This window comes from Delphinapterus leucas, chromosome 12 (genome assembly GCF_059928025.1).
Source record: "Delphinapterus leucas isolate spDelLeu-1000000601 "Yukka" chromosome 12, BTC_Dleu_Yukka2, whole genome shotgun sequence".
Taxonomy (NCBI): domain Eukaryota; kingdom Metazoa; phylum Chordata; class Mammalia; order Artiodactyla; family Monodontidae; genus Delphinapterus; species Delphinapterus leucas.
Genome location: NC_143140.1, coordinates 53,123,002 through 53,143,227, shown reverse-complemented (window position 1 = coordinate 53,143,227; position 20,226 = coordinate 53,123,002). Strand labels below are relative to the sequence as shown.

At 41.4% G+C, this 20,226-nt stretch overlaps 2 protein-coding genes across 2 annotated transcripts; one reads left to right on the top strand and one right to left on the bottom strand.

Annotated features, from left to right (window-relative positions):
* Positions 1-778: 778 nt before the first annotated feature.
* CALHM5 (calcium homeostasis modulator family member 5) lies at positions 779-8,912 on the bottom strand. Its single transcript, XM_022554926.2, has 2 exons — positions 5,451-8,912; positions 779-2,262 (listed from the first exon to the last, which is right to left on the bottom strand). The coding sequence occupies exons 1-2, from the start codon at positions 5,988-5,990 to the stop codon at positions 1,855-1,857; spliced, it is 948 nt and encodes a 315-aa protein (XP_022410634.2). The 5' UTR covers positions 5,991-8,912; the 3' UTR covers positions 779-1,854.
* TRAPPC3L (trafficking protein particle complex subunit 3L) lies at positions 7,749-11,904 on the top strand. The gene is made up of 3 exons (XM_022562641.3): positions 7,749-7,793; positions 8,199-8,384; positions 11,498-11,904. Exons 1-3 carry the CDS (start codon positions 7,749-7,751, stop codon positions 11,615-11,617), a joined length of 351 nt encoding a protein of 116 aa, XP_022418349.2. The 3' UTR covers positions 11,618-11,904.
* The last annotated feature ends 8,322 nt before the right edge of the window (positions 11,905-20,226 follow it).

Genomic DNA, 20,226 nt, shown 5'->3' with positions numbered 1-20,226 from the left:
GGAAAGTCCAAAATGACTTCTTCACTCAGATGCCTGGTACTTTACCAGCCTATCAATAGAATGACTCAAAGAATTGGAGTTAGCCAACTAACTCTTTTTAATCTCTCTCTCTCTCTCCCTCTCTCTCTCTCTCTCTCCATTTGGCTAGCTTGGCTTTCTTCAGAGCTTGGTGCTCTCAGGGTAATTGGACTTCTTACATGGTGGCTGGCTTTTACCAAGCTGAGCATTGCCAGAGACCAAGGCATAAGCTGCAACAACTCTGCAATCTGGATTCACTTCTGCTACATTCTATTGGTTCATTAAGGTCAGAATCAAGAAGAGAAAGAGACTCCATCTCTCAATTGGAGCCACTGAGCCAAGTTTAATTTCCCATGGTTAGGTTTTATTACAGTGAAACTCAGATGCACCAAAGTTGCACGGGAGATGGTCTGGCTAGAATCAAAGTAAATGCAAAAAAAAAAAAAAAACTAGCTATAAAAAACTTCTTAGAAAGTTCCGGCTCATAGAGCCCATAGTTAGCATCTCTTCCTAACTCTGCTTTCAGTGACATCACCGTGGTAACTTGAAATTACATCATAGAAATTGGCAAACACTTCAAATCAGGGTTGGTTTTTTTTTCTTTGAGAGCCAGTTGTTAAACATTTATCACATACCATGTTTAAAACCCAAACAGTATTTCAAATATTGCAACATCACAGCCCCCACCTCCCACTCTCCCACCTACACACACACACACACACACACACACACACACACACACACACACACAACCTGACTCTGCACCTCCAAGTTCCCAAGGATATGTTGTTTCAGGTCTTATACCTATAGGATCCTTTCCCCAATTTGGGATAATGTTCCATGGTAATAAGGAGTTCATCCCCAGGATTCTCCAACTGGGAGGCAAGGACTCTCTGTGGTATAAGATGTGAGCCACAGCATAGAACATGGTGCCTCTCCCTTAAATATCAATCCCACTCAGAGATTTAGAGGGAATTAATATATCTGTATAGTTAAACTAATGTGGATATATTACATAATAGAATGCAAAATTTGCATTCTGTAAGTGCCCACAAAAGTGTTTTTAGCTTCTTATAAAGTCACAGGAAATAAATGAACTTCAAGGTTGAAAAAAAGTTTTAACATGTAATATTAATATATGTCTATATCAATAGTCATAAATATATATATGTATATTTGTGCTTGTGTGTATGTGTATTTTTTAATGTAGAAATGGTTTCATGAAGGCAAAAGTACCTAGAGCCCACAAAAGTCATAATACAGCCCTGACCTTAGGGGTCTACTTTCAGTGCATAGTGGAAACATGTGAAAAGCTCTGAATTTTAGGCATCATATTCTTTTAATGTGTTATTCGGAGAACCGGTGTCTTCAGATTCCAAGGAAATGAATTTCAAATGATAGAATTTCACACATCCTTGAAAGGCAGTAGGATAGGTTTACTGAGCGAGGATTTCTACCAACTACACTGCAGATCCCACTGTACAGAAGTCTGTTAAGAGTACCACACTCACTCACAAGTCACCACCGCTACCCCCGGATGCCATGACCATATTTACACAGAGTGGCAGACCTTCTTGCATGAATCTCACTGTCAATCATAAAATCTTAGAACTTGAAGCCCCTGAGCCCAACCCCCGACAAACGCGACAGCACCTCTGTCACCATCCTTGGCCAGTCACTCAGCATCAGTTTGAGCACGTGACACTGTCTGCAGCTGGGAGCTGCAAAGCTGCTTGCCTTTGCGTTATTGTCTTGTAAAGAAACACTAAATGTGAGAAAACGCAGAGATGCTCGGGTAGCTGTTGACGCAGTAGGAAGATGTCTAGACACCACGAGTCAGTGATGGTCGGTGAGCTGCACATTTTGAGAAGCATCCACAAGCAGCACTGTAGTCTCATCACCCTCAGGGCGAAGTTCCAGACCACCTCCCACCACCCTGTGGACGACGCTGTAACGTTGCTGGTTTGGGTGGAAAGAATGCAGCTCTGAAGCAGACTCCCAGGCCGCAAAGGTAGGCATGGAGAAGACCTCTGGCCTCTTGTTTTCAAAGAAGCATTTCAGGTTCCTCTCACTCAGCTTTTTGGCATAGTCCAGGAGCGTATTTTCCAAGTACTCCTTCTCCGTTTGTGCATACGTCTTCCAAAAACTCAGCTGAGGGTAGCTAACTTTTGATCGGCAGCGAGCATAACAAGCGGTGAGCAGAGAGAAGAAAGCTGCTGAACAAATCAGGAACCAGCCTAGAATCTTAGAAAGAAATATTGAGGACCTCCAAAGTAAAGCCACTTCTCCGGGAGCCGGGGTAGTGTTATTGGGAAGTGTATGGCTAATTTAATACCAGACCTCGGTTGAAATCCTTCATCTTAATTACTAACGACAGGTTTTTTTTACAGTCAAATAAAGTTAGGGTTTACCTAACCTCTATTCTCCATCCTACCCACCATTGCTGGTATGCAAAGAAAGACCCAGAAAGCAGGATAAAGTGAGACAAACGTAACACAATAAGGAAACTGAAGCTATAAGAATTGGAAGCCTGCATAAAAGCCAAGAAAAAAAAAATAGAGTCATTGCAAACCTTCAGGATTTGCTGGTTCTGAATTTGGGTAATTGGAAAACACAGATTCCTCTCTGAATACGAAATGGTTCTGCTGGGGGGTTTTTCTGAACTTTAAAAGCAGAAGTCTAAGCAGCTCAACTTATCTTCTAAACTTTTTGTTGTTCTAATTATATTTTTCACAATTGGAATTAAGTTCATATGTGGACAGCTAACAAAGCTCTTTCAAAGTTTCTCTTGACATTTTAGTTAAATGGCCCTTAGTATTTCTCAGCAGATGGGCCTATCTGAACACAGAAACAATCTGCAAATAAACCCATTCAGACCGTAACAGAACCACAAATATGCTCCAATGCTTTAAACAAGTGTTTCCCAAACTCCAACTCCAGACTATGGAGGTCATTGTACAGGGTCTCAGACCCCACATGAATGTTAATTCTGGGTTGCCACTAGTTGGGTTTAAATCTCAACTTTCTCCTTTCTGTGGCTATTCTCCATGCCTCAGGTTTCTCAGTTGTAAAGTGGGGCTTACCTACCTCAGAGGGTAATTTGGGGCATTAAAATGAGATGATGTAGACATACACGTGACTCAGTAAGTATCAGCCATTGTCATGTGCTGCTACTTTTCAAATGTATCCATGTCTATGTAAAAGCATTACTGAACACAGGATATCTTTCTGATGTGATTTAACAAATGAAGCACAGCTTCCATTGTGTGAAAAGTCCTCACATTTACTTTAGTCACTTGTGCTTAGCTCCCTCGGATCTTCCTCTTTTCTTTAACCTCTACCTTTCTTTTTCCACACAGGTTCTCCTGTAGGCCAGTAGGCCATCTCACCTCAGTATCTGAACCAACGCTGCTGTGTCATCAACTGTTTGATCAGCTTCAGACTCCCCTTCCCCCCATTGCATGACCTTACCTTCGACTCGCTCTCACCTGAGCGCTGAGCTCTGAGCACTGAGCCCTCTGTTCTTCCCTAATTCATGGTACCCAGGGTCTACCTAGACATGGTGGATGCTCCCACCCCAGCCCTCAAGAGTGTCCCGTTCTGCACGAGTCTTCTCCCTGAAACCCTGGCGTTTTTCTCGTCAGTTTAGAACACTTACTCCGTGCCAGCAGCTTTATATCCATTTACGTCCATCATCTACTATACCTTCCAGCACCCCTCCAAGGTAGGAGGAAACTATGAGGAAACTGGGACCCTGAGGGGTCAAACCAGTAGCTCTGGGCCACATAGCTGGTAAGTGGTAGAATCAGTATTCAAACCCAAGGAGAGCGAACTCCAAGACGGAGTTCTTGCCACTGCTCTACCCTACCATCCTGAGGAATAGCAAGCCACCCAGCTGGATTCATTTCTCTGCTCCACCCATGGACGCGGCACCTTTTACCCCCAGCCGCACACCCAGCTGTTGGTCTGGACTCTGTCGCTCCTGCCTGTGGGAAGCACTGTAGTCAGCACCTGCTGTGACACAGCTCCCTTTGTCCACATCTCTTATGCCTCTTCTAGGAATCAGCCCCAGGCCCTTCTCATTCCTCTGAAAAGTAAACAGGTCAGCGTGCCCAGGCTAAGCTATGGGAAGACGTGCATGATTTCCTTATGCCTCTGTTTAGAGAGGAAAAGTTCACACAGTGACAAGTGTTTGGATCTACCTGAATGGAGCCTGGTGCCCGAGGATACAAATCATACATCACTCATTGTATCGTAACACTGGTAATTAATACCCTCCTTCAACCAAAGAAGGGATCCTGGCATGTTTTTATCTAAGATGCGCTTTATGCATGAAACAAAAGATTTTGTTTGGGGAGCATTTTTAGGCTTAGCAGTTTATGAAGAGAGTATGACTATATCGCCAACCAGTTTTGGAAAGTATGATTTTAGAAAAAGATTTTTCCTTGATGTGTTGTTGAAAAGGTGAGTCTATGCTGAAAAAAAGTAAAATTACACTATTTTCAGCACATTTATTCTTAAACAAATAGCATTCCTGACAAACTGTGGATCTATTTATCTACTCTTATTGCTTATTTTGATTTGGGGAATGTCATTCCTGCTCCTCACAAGTAGGAATTCAGTCTTTTCCTGAGGCCAGGGCCAGGCTCACATCTGGATTTATGCTCACGTACCTGGAAGGATGACAAGCTACTTCCTTGTGTCAATTAGGTAAAGCTACAATTTCCTGCTGTTAAATAAAACAGTGCCCCAAATCTTGAGCTTCTAAAATAATGTAAGAACTTTTTTAGCTGTAGAGCACAGAGCACAGGACGAAACCTCCCTGGAGAATATGGTCCCGTTTCACTGAAGGCTATTTAGAGACTGCCAACCCCCACTTTATACAGGAAGTTCTCCTCCATCTTGACAATATTTATACATAGAGGTAGCAGTTGCCAGAAATCATGCAAGGGAATCTCTACACTAATTATATTATGTGCGGCTTTGGAAAGTATTATCTCATTTCGTTCAGCTATATTTTAATAGATATGTGTGTTTTTCTGAGAAACCAGTTTGAAAATAATTAATAGGAGGCAGTAACTTCTAATTACTCTGCCATTAGCACTCTATTATGAGTTAGTGTCATGCATTATTTACAAAATCAACCCAGAGAGATTGTCTTAAAATACGTAAGTATTTACATATGTATAACTCAGAGGAGATTTCTTTTCAGAAATGGAAAAGACAATCCAATCAGCAATTTTACTAGCCAAGCAACCACTGAAAAGCTTTTCCTCAGATTGTCTTAATGCTGCCCCATGTTCCAATTTCCATTTAGTTTCAAAATGTTTTAGGAGGATTCAGACTCAGCCCTGGCTCAACAGAGTACTGAGAGAATACTTCAAGCTCACTCTGGGGAAAAAGAGAAAAAAGTCACGTTTGTCCTTTCTTACCTGAGACTGGGCTTGCAGGGACAGTTTCAGTTCTTCGTTGTCTGTATGGGTCATGCTGATTTTGCTGCAAGGTACTTTGTGAAGTTCGTCCCAGCACTCTTTGGGCTTGCCCTTGCAAATCAGCCCCAGGAGTCTTGAACTTTTGGTCCCACTCATGGCACATTCATAAAACGTCCCATTGAGCAAAGCCACAGAAAGCCACATTACTGGAGCCACCAATGAACTCAGAGTGATCTGACCGAGGACATAGAAGAAGCGGCAGCTGTGGCCCCTGGGGAAGATTTTCCTGGGATTCACACAGCAGCCTGTGAAGAGTCTCCATGACCTGTTGTTCAGAAAGAATCCCAGGATCAGTAACACCCCGGCAGGAGCAAAAAGGAAAACCAATCCGTACACCACATTCTCAGTGCTGCAGGGACACTTAAAAGCCACGAGTGAAAAGAGACGCTCACCTCCCACAGTCAGCAGAGCCAAAAAGCTGTAGCCAATAACAGTTTTCCGGTGGAGGATGAATCTTAAAATCCCCTGAAAGGCATCCATGTTGGAGATACACAAAGGGAAAACGCTTTGCTCTTATTTATTGGCAGAGCAGCTGTGGCAGTGGCCGAGGGTGGAGCTCTTTCTTCGTTAGAAGCAACAGTCCTTCTCAGACTGAATCCAGAGATAAGGAAACAATGTCATTCCCTAGGAATGAATATTTCCCAACAGTGTTCAGATAATGCCTCCTACTGGTGGATATTAGGCCATGAAACTAGAGCCAAAACACTGAGAATGAGAGTAAATTCAAAGTGAACAGCCTCCATTTTTGTGTTATTTCCACGTGGCTCGGATTGAGAATCAGAAAGAAATTGCGACTCTGCAGATAGTAATAGTCTAGGAATTTTCCAACCAGAGGATCAACATTAGCGGAAATAGGGTTTCAGCCAATTGATTGAGAGCCATTGAATCAAGCCTCCTAGCCTAGCGTTTCATGATGGTATTTTTCTCTTGCTGCTTAAGACTTTTGCACTTTGACTTAAGATCTGGAAGATTCATTTTACATCCTCTTTAACTGACTAGTGACTTAAGCCAAATTTTAGGAGTTGGGCTATTTGAAATTTATATGGAAAAGTTCAGGGAGAGTTTGAGTTTTGAATGAAAGACAAAGTGAGAAGGGTCCTAATCATTTCTTTCCTAGACTTTCATAGTAACCTCTTGATTGGTATCTCTGCCTTTGACCTCATGACCACCCCCATTCTCAACCCTAAATCCATCCTCTATGCTGACATAAAGGAGATCCCTCTAAAACAGAAAACCAGTTCCTCCCTAGCCTACTCACACCTTTGGGGCTCCCTGTTGCCCACAAATTGATAGATGCCAACTTCCTCTGAACCTCATCATGGTATTTCATGCCCTTGACATGTTCCTTCTATCTGGAATATTCCCCCCGCCACAACACACACACACCTGACCTTGTCCACCTGGCAAACTTTCACTCAATATTCATAAACAGGGTAGAAGCTTCTTATTCTGTGAATATTTCAAGGGTTGCTACCAAATATATAACATTGTACTTGCAGAGCTTATAGTATTGCAGTTATTTTTTTAATATCTATAGCTCCTCTTTAACTGTGAGCTCTTATAAAACAGGAACTACATCTTATTACATTTTGTATTCTGGGCATAAATACGATGTCAAACACAGAATGGATGCTTACTCAATAATTCGTTTTTCAAATAGTTACCGAACTCCACACTCCACTCCACAGTGTGCCAGGCACTGTGCTAGACAGGCAGTGCTCAATGAGTACTATTGAATGAATGAATGAATGGTGAAACTTTTAGTACTTCTAATTATAAATAATTTAAGGAAATTGTCCCCATATCTGTCCTACACTGCTTTTAATTTTAAAATTAAATTAATTAAGGCACTTGAAAGACAACAGTCAAGCTGACAAATTTCCATTAATGAACTTCAGATTCCAGGCCTGTATATTTTGTGATAAGGAAGTCCCTTGGACTAGAAGCCAGGGAACTAAGTTACAATGTAAACTTAGCCATGTCATTTTACTTCTCTGAGCCCCAGTTTACTCATTTGAGAAACTGGAGGTATGCAAGAAACAGTCTCCAAGACTTCCTCTATCTCAACATTGTAGAATTCTTTCAGCTCTTTAAAACAGCAGACTTTTTTGAGAAGCTGTGTTATGACTCACTTATGTGCCTCCCACCACTAACCCTTGTTCCTTCTCAGAGGCTTGTCATCCTTGGTGTTACGGCTCCCTCCACTTCCCAAAACACACCCTTGGGTTTAATCTTGCCATGGCACCCTCTGCCCTCTGCTCTGTCGCCTTCCTGTTGTGGCAGGTGTGTCTTGGGTCCCTTCTAATTCAGAATCTTATCCTTTACTAGGCACATGTGACAAACATTATGCTAGTACACTGATGATTGGTAATATTTTAATTTCTTACCCTCCTAAAGGATATTCACTTTTGAAAAAGATTTTTTCAAAAAGGATGCCTTAACTCTAAGTTTCATAAACCATATTATTTCCATAGAAAACTTGTCCTTTAGGATACTCCATGAAAATAAAAGGGTTGAAGGGTTGTCCAAGTCAGAGGGTCAGTAAATTTCAAAGCTGAGTGTGAACCCAGGCTTTCTGACTACACACGCCACGAGCTTAACCATTGTGCCTGGAAAAGGGTATTTGGGTGCCTTACTAACAGTTCTTTGTTCTAGACCAAGTTTTGTAAATTTTTTCCTGTTTACTAGGTTGCTTTCAAGATGTACTTGGGAATTACACCAAGTGTGACCTGTAACAATTCAAGCAGAAATGAATTTTCCCTGATTCCAGACAAGAATCCTCTGGTGGAGTTTGTGGAAGAGCTCCCTGCTGGGCGATCTTCTCTGTGCTACTGCAGTTTACTCTGTGGGATTATCAGAGGTGCCCTGGAAATGGTAAGTCACAGACTCTACTTTGCCAGGTATATTCATTATCTAGTGCAGTGTAACTACTCCCAAATGCAGCCTCTTAAAACAACAAATATTTATTATCTCACACAGTTTCTGAGGATCAGGAATCTGGTAGCAGCTTTGCTAGGTGGCTGTGATTCAAAGCCTTTCACAGCTTAATGCACATGCAATCAAGCGGTTGGTCAGGGCTGCAGTCTCTGAAGGCTTGACTAAGGCTGGGAATCTACTTCCAAGCTCACTCACGTGGCTTCAGTGCCTTTCTCGCAGTCGGTTAGAGGCTTCAGGAAGTTCTTTGTCACATACGTCTCTTTGTAGATCTAATCACAGCAGGTGCTGTCAGCTCTGGGACAACGTTGGAGGGGACTACCTGAATGATAGGAGGCGGGGTCATTGTGGGCCATCTTGGAGGCTGGCTTCCACACCTGAATTGTTCATTGATTTAACCAGGACAGTGATCAGCATCTGTTAAGAGGCACGGAGCATACACAGATGAACAAAACACAGTTATTGCCCTTCAAGAATCTTCTGTCCAGTAGAGAAGTCAAATGACTTAGGGCCACGGGAGGACCTGGGATGGGGTGGGGTGGAGTGGGGTGGGAGGTGGGCAGGGAAGCTTTCCTACGGAAACTCTGAGCTGACATCTGAAAGATAAAAAGCAGTTAGGTGAAGGTCTTGGGGTAAGAGGAAAATAATATTCCAGGTAAAAGGAGGACCTTGCCCCAAGGCACAAAAATAATATTTTGTTCAAGGGACAAGGAAGTTGAATTAGTTCAGTGTGATTCACATGTAGACTGGGGAAAAAAATCAGGTCTGAAATAGGATAAAGAAGTCTCCAGCTTTCATGGGTAACAGTTGATTATATGTGCTGAATGACAAATATGTATCAGACTTCATATGGTCCCAAATATCCAAATAATTTCAATGTAGTCTTTTTGTTATTTTAACTGATTTTCAGTTAAAGTATGACAAAGACAAAAAAGATCTTATGGGGAAAAAATGAGAGTGAATTTAGCTTCCATATTTCAAAGTGCACTGTACATCCTTCTATTGGATGGTGAGCATCACAAAAGCATGGTTTTTGCACACTGCAGGAGCAGATAAGTTGGTACACCAAAGTCTATGGTTTAACAAATGCAGGCTGGTTGACCAGGGAATTCTTAGTGAGAGAGGGGAGTGAGTCAGATAAGACTCAATAAATATTAATTAACTGCCTACTAGACCCAGGCTTTTTCACTTATTATTTGCTTTTACTAGGTATTTTTAAAAACAATTTTATTGGAGTATAATTGCTTTACATTGTTGTTAGTTGCTGCTGTATAATCAGCTATACATACACATATATCCCCATATCCCCTCCCTCTTGCATCTCCCTCATACCCTCCCTATCTCACCCCTCTAGGTGGTCCCAAAGCACGGAGCTGATCTCCCTGTGCTATGCGGAGGCTTCCCACTAGCTATCTATTTTACATTTGGTAGTGTATATATGTCCATGCCACTCTCTCACTTTGTCCCAGCTTACCCTTCCCCCTCCCCACGTCCTCAAGTCCATTCTCTACGTCTGCGTCTCTATTCTTGTCCAGCCCCTAGGTTCTTTGGAAGTTTTTTTTTTTTTTTAGATTCCATATATATATGTTAGCATACTGTATTTGTTTTTCTCTTTCTGACTTACTTCACTCTGTATGACAGACTCTAGGTCCATCACCTCACTACAAATAACTCAAATTTCATTTCTTTTTATGGCTGAGTAATATTCCATTTTATATATGTGTCACATCTTCTTTATCCATTCGTCTTTCGATGGACACTTAGGTTGCTTCCATGTCCTGGCTATTGTAAATAGAGCTGCAATGAACATTGTGGTACATGACTCTTTTTGAATTATGGTTTTCTCAGTGTATATGCCCAATAGTGGGATTGCTGGGTCATATGGTAGTTCATATGTACAGTGCACTTTGAAATATGGAAGCTAAATTCACTCTCATTTTTTCCCCATAAGATCGTTTTTATCTTTGTCATAATTTAACTACTAGGTATTTTTTACTAGGTACTTTTGCTTATATCTTATCTATCCCAATGACTTAAAATAGCTGAACAGGTACTCTATTGAGGGTAGGTCAGCAATATGCTGCTCTTATGTGAGTATATATATATATATATATATATATATATATATATTTCTTTTTTTTTTTTTTTTTTTTTTTTTTTGCAGTACACCGGCCTCTCATTGTTGTGACCTCTCCCGTTGCGGGGCACAGGCTCTGGACGCGCAGGCTTAGTGGCCACGGCTCACGGGCCCAGCCGCTCCGCAGCACGTGGGATCCTCCCAGACCAGGGCATGAACCCGTGTCCCGTGTACCGGCAGGCGGACTCTCAACCACAGCGCCACCAGAGAAGCCCAATGTGAGTATATTTTAATGAATAGAGAAGCAAGCCCTAGGGTTTACTTCAGTGTCTGGGAAATGAGAAATGCTTTATTGTGGAAAAGAAGGCCTGGGTATCAAATATTCATGTCTATAATTTCAATTTTTAATTTTATACTTATAATTTATTTAGTTGGTGTTTTTTCACAGCTCTCAAAGCCATAAGTAATTGCTAAGTGTTGTTAGGACAAGTGATTATGTTATTGAGCTAATGACAGAGTGATTTATAGCAAGTCAATTGGAGAAAAATCATTTTAAGAAGCCATTTATCCTTGGAAGTTCTGCTTGGCAAGGCACATTGAGTCAAGGCTATCTTTGAGTTGGGAATTTGTGTTCTTCCTGAGATGGAGCCTTAGTTTAGACCCACACTGTGAACAAAAAGGGGCCCACATCCTGGGCTTGCCCCAGAATCAAGCAGGTTGAGCCTGTCCTGGACCACCCCTCTCTTTGCAGACTCACACACAGAGCTGACCACAGCCAGATCATCAATGGAGGACGCACAGTAAAGGGCCCTTTATCCACAGAAAAAGCTCTTTTTTTATCATTTTGTAAAGAAAGTCAGCTCTTTACAGGGTAAATCAAACTGAAAATAAAGACAGAAAAAATTAGGGTTTTTTTTTTTAAAACCTGAATGACTCAGGCCTGTTTTGTTTTGTTTTTTCTTTTTGTCTTTCCTAGGTTCATTTAGCTGCTGATGTTACATTCTTGCAAAACAGACTAAAAGGCGACAGTGTGACAGAAATAGGAATAACATTTCTGAAAAAGCTGGGTAAGGAAAAATACAGATGGAAAAAATGAAGAATAGCATGCAAAATGCCACAGGCTGGCTGGTTGAGCAGTTAATATTAGCTACACATATAGAGCCATAGAAGTTTTGAATTGTTTAATAGCATGGGATTTAAAAGACTTATAAATCAGCCAGAAATTTGAAATGCAGGGCACTAAGATTTAAAGCTGTTTTTTTCTTTGCTTGTAAATCACACATTTTCAATCTCTAGTCCGCAAGATTTCATACACAAATAACTCCTTGTAAAATAGTAAACATGAATTCTACATGTTACATAATCCATCCTAAGAGAGTCTGTTTTTTTTCATTTTCTTATGGTAATGAAAAAAATGTATACGACTTACACAGTTGGTGTATTTATCCCTTCTTACTGGAAAAATGGATGAAATTATACAATATCAATGTCACTATATAAAGACAGTTTCTAGATACTGTATATTGCATTCTCTATAGGAACAGTACCATTTGTAACAATTTTCCATATTTTTGAGAAGCTGTAGATATGAATTTTCTTGTATATAGGCTTGGCTTATAGTTTCGGCCTCCTGAAGCTACTCTTGACTTGTAATCATCAAGGCAAGCTATTTATTTGAATGCTAATTCTGAAATATTTTAAAATAGCATTTAATTTTACTTCACTTAATTTTTAGGTAGCTGGTAATAACCAAATTCCTTCCTTTTCTCAGGAAATATTATTGATGGTCAGGCCAGGAAATAAAATGAAAGGTAAAGAATGTTCTTTGAGAATAATTTCTTATCCCAAAGCTTATTCAGTTAGAAACTTCAGTATCATTTTTATCCCCTAAAAATCGTACAAAGTATATTTTGTTTGTGACCAGAACATTTTTAAAATTCAAAATCTACTGGATTAAATAAATCATAATCTTTACCAGACCATAAGCATATAGCAGTCCAGAATCTACTAGGCTCTGCAGAGAACTCAAATTATAAGTAAAAGTACCAATTAGGGTGGCACCATCAGTTAAAACTGGTGTAAGTAATAAGGTAGTGGTAGACCTCAACTAGGTCTCAGGATCCTGAAGATACAGTCCCAGTTCTGTTTCTAGTGGCTTCAGCTGATCCTGACTAGTGGCTAATCCTGGGCAAGGCACATCATCTCTCAGCCTCTCTCCATCTCTGTCTCTCTGTCAGTCTCTGTCTCTGTCTCTCTCTCACTTATCTGTAAAATGAGAGGATTGGATGTAGTAAATATCTAAAATGGGGTTCCCTGGTGGCGCAGTGGTTGAGAGTCCACCTGCCGATGCAGGGGACACGAGTTCATGCCCCGGTCCGGGAAGATCCCACATGCTGCGGAGCGGCTGGGCCCGTAAGCCATGGCCACTGAGCCTGGGCGTCCGGAGCCTGTGCTCTGCAACGGGAGAGGCTGCAACAGTGAGAGGCCCGCGTACCGCCAAAAAAAAAAAAAAAAAATCTAAAATTATATCAGTGAGTTTAAATGACATAAACAACCACCACTGAAATTCTACATTTTTGGACTTTAGAAGGCTATGGGGAAATTGTTTCCCACCTATTCAGCTATCTCTTCAAAAGGACATTGAGGTAGGTACTAAGGACAAAATAAGGTCACTGGGGCAGCTGCAGCATCAGTGGAAGGACTTTCAAACCAATGCCACAGAAGACCAGGAGTAGAATCTTGAAGAAGAATGTTATCTGATATCAGAAGTGATATCGTAAGCCATGGATTTTAAACAGATGCCTTCAAGGATGTTTGTCGACAATCCACCCCAAAACTTATTTTGGGATGTTTCCATCTTCTGCTCAGTTTCCTCTTTCTCCTCTATAGTACACTCACCCCTCCAGAAACCCAAGATATTCATGTCTAAGGGTCTCCCTCTGAAGTCAGCACTCAACAAGCTGTCTTGAAAATGTTCCATGACTTGGAATATTCTCCTACTTGTCTACACCTTCATCTCCTTTCTTTCCCAACCCAGCCATCAAAATTTGCTTCTCCCGGTCCTTTTATTACCCACCCCCCGAAGGCAGCTAATCTGATACTCTCCGTGGTGCTGAGTGTTGGAACTGGTGATTGCTTCAAGATGGGGTTTGTTCTCCATACTTTTTTGTTTTCCTCACCCTGGAGAGGGAGGCAAGTCTCTTGGCATTGAATTTATGCTATGAAAGATGATCTATATAACCAAGAGAATGGCTCGTTTGTATTCAATCTTGAATTGTTCCATCTTGAAGAATGCAAGAATCTAGAAAGTGCTGTTCATTAGAATTATGAGAGACACATATATAAATTTTCTAATAACCACATTAAAAAAGTAAAAAGAAACAGGTAACATAAATTTTAACAACATATTTTATTTAGACTAATTATCCAAAATATTATTTCAACTTTTAGCTAATATAAAAATGATTATAGACATTTTACATTCTTTTTTATACTAAATCTTTGAACTCTAGTGTGTATTTTACACTTTTAGCACATCTCAATTCAATGCTAAGTTTTCAAAGTTTACAGTAAAATGCAGTCCTACCAAAACAATCAAACTGTGTTTAGTGCTGTTTAGTAGCTTCAGTTTTTTAATCTAAATTAATTAAAATTAAACTAAAATAAAAATTCATTTCCTCAGTCACACTAGTCACATTGTAAGTGTGCAATAGCCATATGTGGCTGCAACTACTGTAATATGTACACAGGTCTAGAATTCCCAGTCAAAGATCTATTGGATCTCCTTGACCTTGGACACAAAGAATAAGTGGGGAGGATCCAGGTTCATGGAGAGGGAAAGAGGAGATGAATAGAAAAGATAAAAGGTAAAGAGAAAGAGAACATCAGAGATGCATGAAATTCTATCTCTTCACAAACTGAATGAGGATTCATAAAAACAAAAATTCTTCATAGTAAAGAAAGGTTGCACACCACCCCCTGGGCTCCAAGTGTATTTTCATTGCCTTTGTGTAAAGTTGAGTCTTTACACAAAGAACTTGTGGAAATTGCACAGTGTAACTACAGAGTTATATACTATTTTTATTTCATAAAAGCCTTCACTCTGAACCCCAAACCTTAATCAATGCTGAGATTTCTGTCATCTTGGCACAGCCAAAGGGAAGAAAGGTTTGGGACAGAGGGATAGTTTCGTGCTATTCAAATGACATCACCAGATGGTTCCTCGAGCTGTTTTCTGAGGAGACCGGCCTTGGTTGCCTGTTCACTGTTTAAAGATGCCAGGAATCAGACATACTTCCCTCAGCAGCCTGCACATTTAATTATTGTCTTCTCAAATCTCTCAGTTTCATCCATTAGTTATTGGAAGCCTGGATCTCTTTAGCAGTTGGAATGGACTATTATGAATAAGTGGAAAATTCCCTCTTCTCCTTGTTTATGAAGGACCAAAGCAGAAATTGGGAAAACCAGACACTTGAAGTGCAAATATAACATTAAAACTTTTGTAACCAAAGAGGTCCCTTTAACCAAGACCTGCTAAATGTTGAGTAACACAGCAAATGCTGAAAGATATAATGTTATTCATTGTTAAGAGTCTCTGGAGTTGGGACTGTAGACTCTGAGTGGTTGTGAGAGTTCACAGCTTCATCCACCAGCTATGGAGGCTAATTCATTTCTTCTCAGTAACACTGAAGGAGTCCCTGACTAGGGCACCCTCCCAGTCCTAGAAACTTGGGACAACAAAAGACTCCCTTTTAAAAAAATGAGCCAAGTTTTCTTTACATGGCTTGGTTGCCTATTCCTTAAAAATAAATCTGTCCAGTTGCTGCACTTCCTCATTCTGGTAAACCTTCCAGAACTTTAACTGGAAATGACCAATGGTCAACCTACAGTGGCTATGGCAAATAATCAGCTGACAGAAAAGGGATGCAGCCAGTATAATGTACACCTCTAATGATCTGCAAAGGAAACCATTCTTATTCAATCAGTAATAGTTACCCTAAAATTGAAAACAAGCCATAGCCACAACAATCATTGGCAAAATTTTATTTTTCAAGTGTTTCATTGACAGAAGACAAACAAAATGCATCAACCATTGGAAATCCTTCACTAAAAACAGTTAAGAAATAAATGTCCTAGGATAATTCCTTGTTCTCCCTTAAACTCAGACTCTGTTTTTCCCAATTAAATCTTTCTTTGCTTTTCTTCCTTCAGTTTCTTTTGTCTTCCATTTTTTCTTCTAGGAGCTCTGTTTCCACTACATACACTTCTCTTTCTTCCAAAGAAGTCTCCCTGCAACTCCTTTACTTCCTTTTTTATTCTCTGTTTCAGTTCCTTTATTTTAATTATTCTTCATGTAATGGACATTTGTTGGCTGCCTGTATGTTTCCCCATCCTAATAGAATGACATGTTTCTGTTCAGGTGCCCAGCATTTTATTAGGCAACGCAACCCATCTACTTCAGAGGAAGTCATCCATACGCCCAGCTTCATTGCTATTACCTAGGTACAGTGGCTCTTTCCCAGTTTAAAATCTTGCCAGTCAGATCTAAGCCAATCGTGACATGGCATTCCCCAGACCACAGTCATTGCGGCTGACATAGGGAGGGGGACAAGGCTGAATGGACTGAAGAGAAGAAAAACCTGCCTGTTACATGAGGCAATACATTTACTATATTCCATAAGTAGTAGAGTTGGGTTTCTGTTACAGTAATGCAACAAGGTTCATTGCATGATAACTATGTGATAGGTCAGATAATTTGCAACATATTGGAGAATACCAAAGAGAATAAACTGCTTATTATTACATTTTTCACATGGTTGAATGCTCAATGAAATAAAATTTGCATTGACAATAGCTCTTTTCCTCACAGAGAGGAAAAGGTTACAGGAGAGAGAGAATAGAACGAGCATTATGGTGTGCATCCACAGAGCACAGGTTCCAGAAAAAGTAGATTTCATAGAAAAAAGACATTTTCAATCAGTGGTAGCTCTTAAAAAAAACAAAAAACACAAAAAATTCATACCTTTCAGGTTCTTCCTTCAACTATTTCTACTGGAAACTAAAGTCACATCCGGAATCACTTGAGGATTTCCAACTCGGAATCCTTCTGATTTCTGGAGCCTCCCAAGTGGCCTGAATCTTTTAAGCCAGCAGACTGTACTTAGTGACTTGCTATTTCCTTGTAGCATGTGAACCACATAGATTTTAATGACTTAGAAGAGGAAGTGCTAATTCCCAGTGGTCCGTATTTGCCAAACAATAGAAGCATCTGGAAATGCTGCTTTCTTGGTTTTGGATTCAATTAAGATTTTTATCAGGTGCTAGGCACGTTAATTGTGTGGTATGTCACTTGATTTTCATAATAATCTGTGAGGCATTAAGTTGGTAACGGGGAGAGAAAAGGAGTTGGATATGAAACTACAAAGGGCCTAAATTTGCCTGCCTTAAGTGTATTATTCGTGGGACCGGAAGTCCAGGGAGTTGGCAATGTCTCCCGAGTGTCTAGCTTGGGAGGCTGGGTGAGGGATGCAGGAAGAGGAGGCAGCTTAGGAAAGAAGCTAATAAGCTTTGAATATTTTGAGTTTGAGGTGCCTTTGAAACATCCAAACAACATGAGGAGCTCAGGAGAGAGGTCTGAACTGAAGATGGACTTTGGAGTCGTCAGTATGTGAATAATAGTAAAAGCAGAGGACGAGGATGGCAGCGTCCAGGGAGAGCATGGACTTCCGAAAATACAAGGAGCGAAGATAGAATCTTGAGAAATACCACCGTTCAAGAGGCAGCAAGAGAAGAAGAGCACGAGGGAGGCTGGACTTCTAGCCAGAGATGGAGATGGGAGAAACTGGTGACACTGAGGCCAAGAGAGTTTCAAGGAGAGTAGAGTGGTCAGAGGTGTTAGATGCCACAGGACAGTCAAGAAAGTTAGTCCAGAAAAGGGACATTGGACTTGATGAGGAGGTCTTTGCCTCAGATCAACAGGGCAAGATGGAGACAGCAGCCTCATTGCAATGGATTGAAGGGTCAGTGGCAGGTGAGATACTAGTATAAATGATTCTTGGAACTTGACTGTAAATGGAAAGAGAAGTAGGATACTGGTATAAAGTTGGGCTGTTTGCTCTTTTATTTTTATTTTTTAAGAATGCAGGCATAGAAAAATATAAGAGAGAGAGAATGATTGACAAGGCAAGGTTGTCAGAAGGTAGAAGGGGACAAGATCCAGATCATAAGAGAAAAGTTTGACTCTGAACAGCAGAAAGACCACCCCTTCCCCTGAGAAAAAGTGATGGCGGTGAGAATGGGCATAAATAGGAATGGGATTGGAGGTGTTAGGGGAAGAGCTTAGAGCTCGTGACCACTGGCCTCAATCTTCACTGTGAAGCAAGATTCATGGGCTTTGTGGAGATGGAGTGGGGGTGGAGGCTGGATGAGGACACCTCCTGGGGCAGGTCACCACCCATCCTCTCAGCAAGCACACCCGGAAGTAGAAAATACTCCAACCTTCAGCTTGAATAACTGTACACATGCCTGGGGAGAAAATACAGATCACCTTTACTTCCGCTGTGCTCTAATGAACCATTCTCCACCCTCGCACCAACACAAATGGGATAACAGCCTCACTGCATGCTCTGACCTGAGACTCCGCCTGGATCAAAAGCGGGATTCCCTGTGTCTCGGAAGGAGATTGGGACATTCAGCTCTTTTAAGGAGCTCTTCCCTGCAGCGGGCACTAGATTTGTGGCTACAAAGTTGCCCCAGGGACTCCTGCATTCTGAAACTGCTGATGGTGTACACAGAAAACTGACCACTAAGGAAAGCCATAGAAAGCCACCTAACTGGACTACAAAGCCTTGTAAGGTGATTTTCCCAAAGATGTAAAAGAAATGGCACTGTTCCTCTTTGGGAAAGATTTTTCAAGGGTTCACACAGAATCCTGCAAAAAGCTGACAAATGCCACTACTAAAAAAAAAAACAAAAAAAAAACAGGAAAAGCAGCACAAAAGCTGGAGCCGAAAAGTAAAAAGTGTCCATGGACATAATTTTTACTGCTGCAGAGACACTTAAAAACTAACAGAAAGGGGCTTCCCTGGTGGCACAGTGGTTGAGAGTCCGCCTGCCGATGCAGGGGATGCGGGTTCGTGACCTGGTCCGGGAGGATCCCGCGTGCCACGGAGCGGCTGGGCCCGTGAGCCATGGTCGTTGGGCCTGTGCGTCCAGAGCCTGTGCTCCGCAACGGGAGAGGCCACAACAGTGAGAGGCCCACGTACCGCAAAAAAAACAAAAACAAAAAAAAAACTAACAGAAAGAAACAAATTCCCCTCCTGAATGTCAGCGGTCCCTAAAAACTATAACCTGTGTCTGCCCTGTGACTACCTAAGACATTTCAGACAGTTTGGAAGCTCTCCAGGTCTAAACAATGTGCTTTTCAACCCCCTTGAGAGGTGGGAAATTGCCTCTTTAAACTTTTCTAAACAGCCACCGGGTGGAGTCCTTCATAAGGATGTCAAATCAAAATGAATGAACTGGGGGGGAAAGGAGGCCAAAACTAGTTGCTTGAGTTTACACAGCTCTGGGGACAATTCTTTGCCAAGAATTCAACTTCTCCGGGTCCAATAGTTTCTATGCACGGACTGGGCAAAGATCTGTGATACTCTATAACTGAAAGTTAAATGTACTTGAACACGATGATATGCCTGGTAGCTACCTTTTAGAGGTAAAAATATTTGCAGCAAATCTGGCTTGGCAGCAGGAAGATAGACCATACAATAACTCAGAGAGTTTTTTCCATCTCTGGGATGGTGGATTTTATAGAAAAAGCTACAAAGATAAAAGTTTAGTACCAAACATGGTCTTGGGGATTATCTAAAATATCCTGCTTTTAAAAAAATTAATAAAGTTACTGAGACCTGAAAGGTTGATAACGGTGTCAGGAGGAAGACCCCAGAGCAAATTAAATAATTACTAATCTATGGGTTTGCTTACAGAGACGCAGGCACGCTCTAGCTCCCACTACATCCTCAGGAACCTTTCTTAGTCACTTATCCACCTTCACCTTTCACTTGGCTCTTTCTCATAAGCCTAAAAGTATGCTCAAGTCTCCACCATCCTAAAAAAAACATTCTCGAGGGCTTCCCTGGTGGTGCAGTGGTTGAGAGTCTGCCTGCCGATGCAGGGGACACAGGTTCGTGCCCCAGTCCAGGAGGATCCCGCGTGCCGCGGAGCAGCTGGGCCTGTGGGCCATGGCCGCTGGGCCTGCGTGTCAGGATCTCGACACTGCTTAGTTAACAGACAATTGATGCCTCCTTCATCCTTTCACTGGCAAATTTTAAGAAAATGTGATGTAGCATAAAGAGTGTTTTATGGACTGAATGTTTGTCTCCCCCAAAATGTCATATGTTGAAGCCCTAACCCCAATGTGATAATATTTGGAGGTAGGACCTTTGGGAGGCAATTAAGGTTAGATTAGATATTGAGAGTGAGGCCCTCATGATGGGATTAATTCTCTTACACGAAGAGAGACATAAGATCCCTCTCTCCTGGCCTTCTGAGGATACAACAGGGCAGCCATCTGCAAACCAGGAACTGAATCTGCTGGCACCTTGATACTGAACTTCCCAGCCTCCAGAACTGTGAGGGATAAATGTGTTTTGTTGTTTAAGCCACCAAGTCTATGGAATTTTGTTATAGCAGCCCAAACAAAGACAGAGT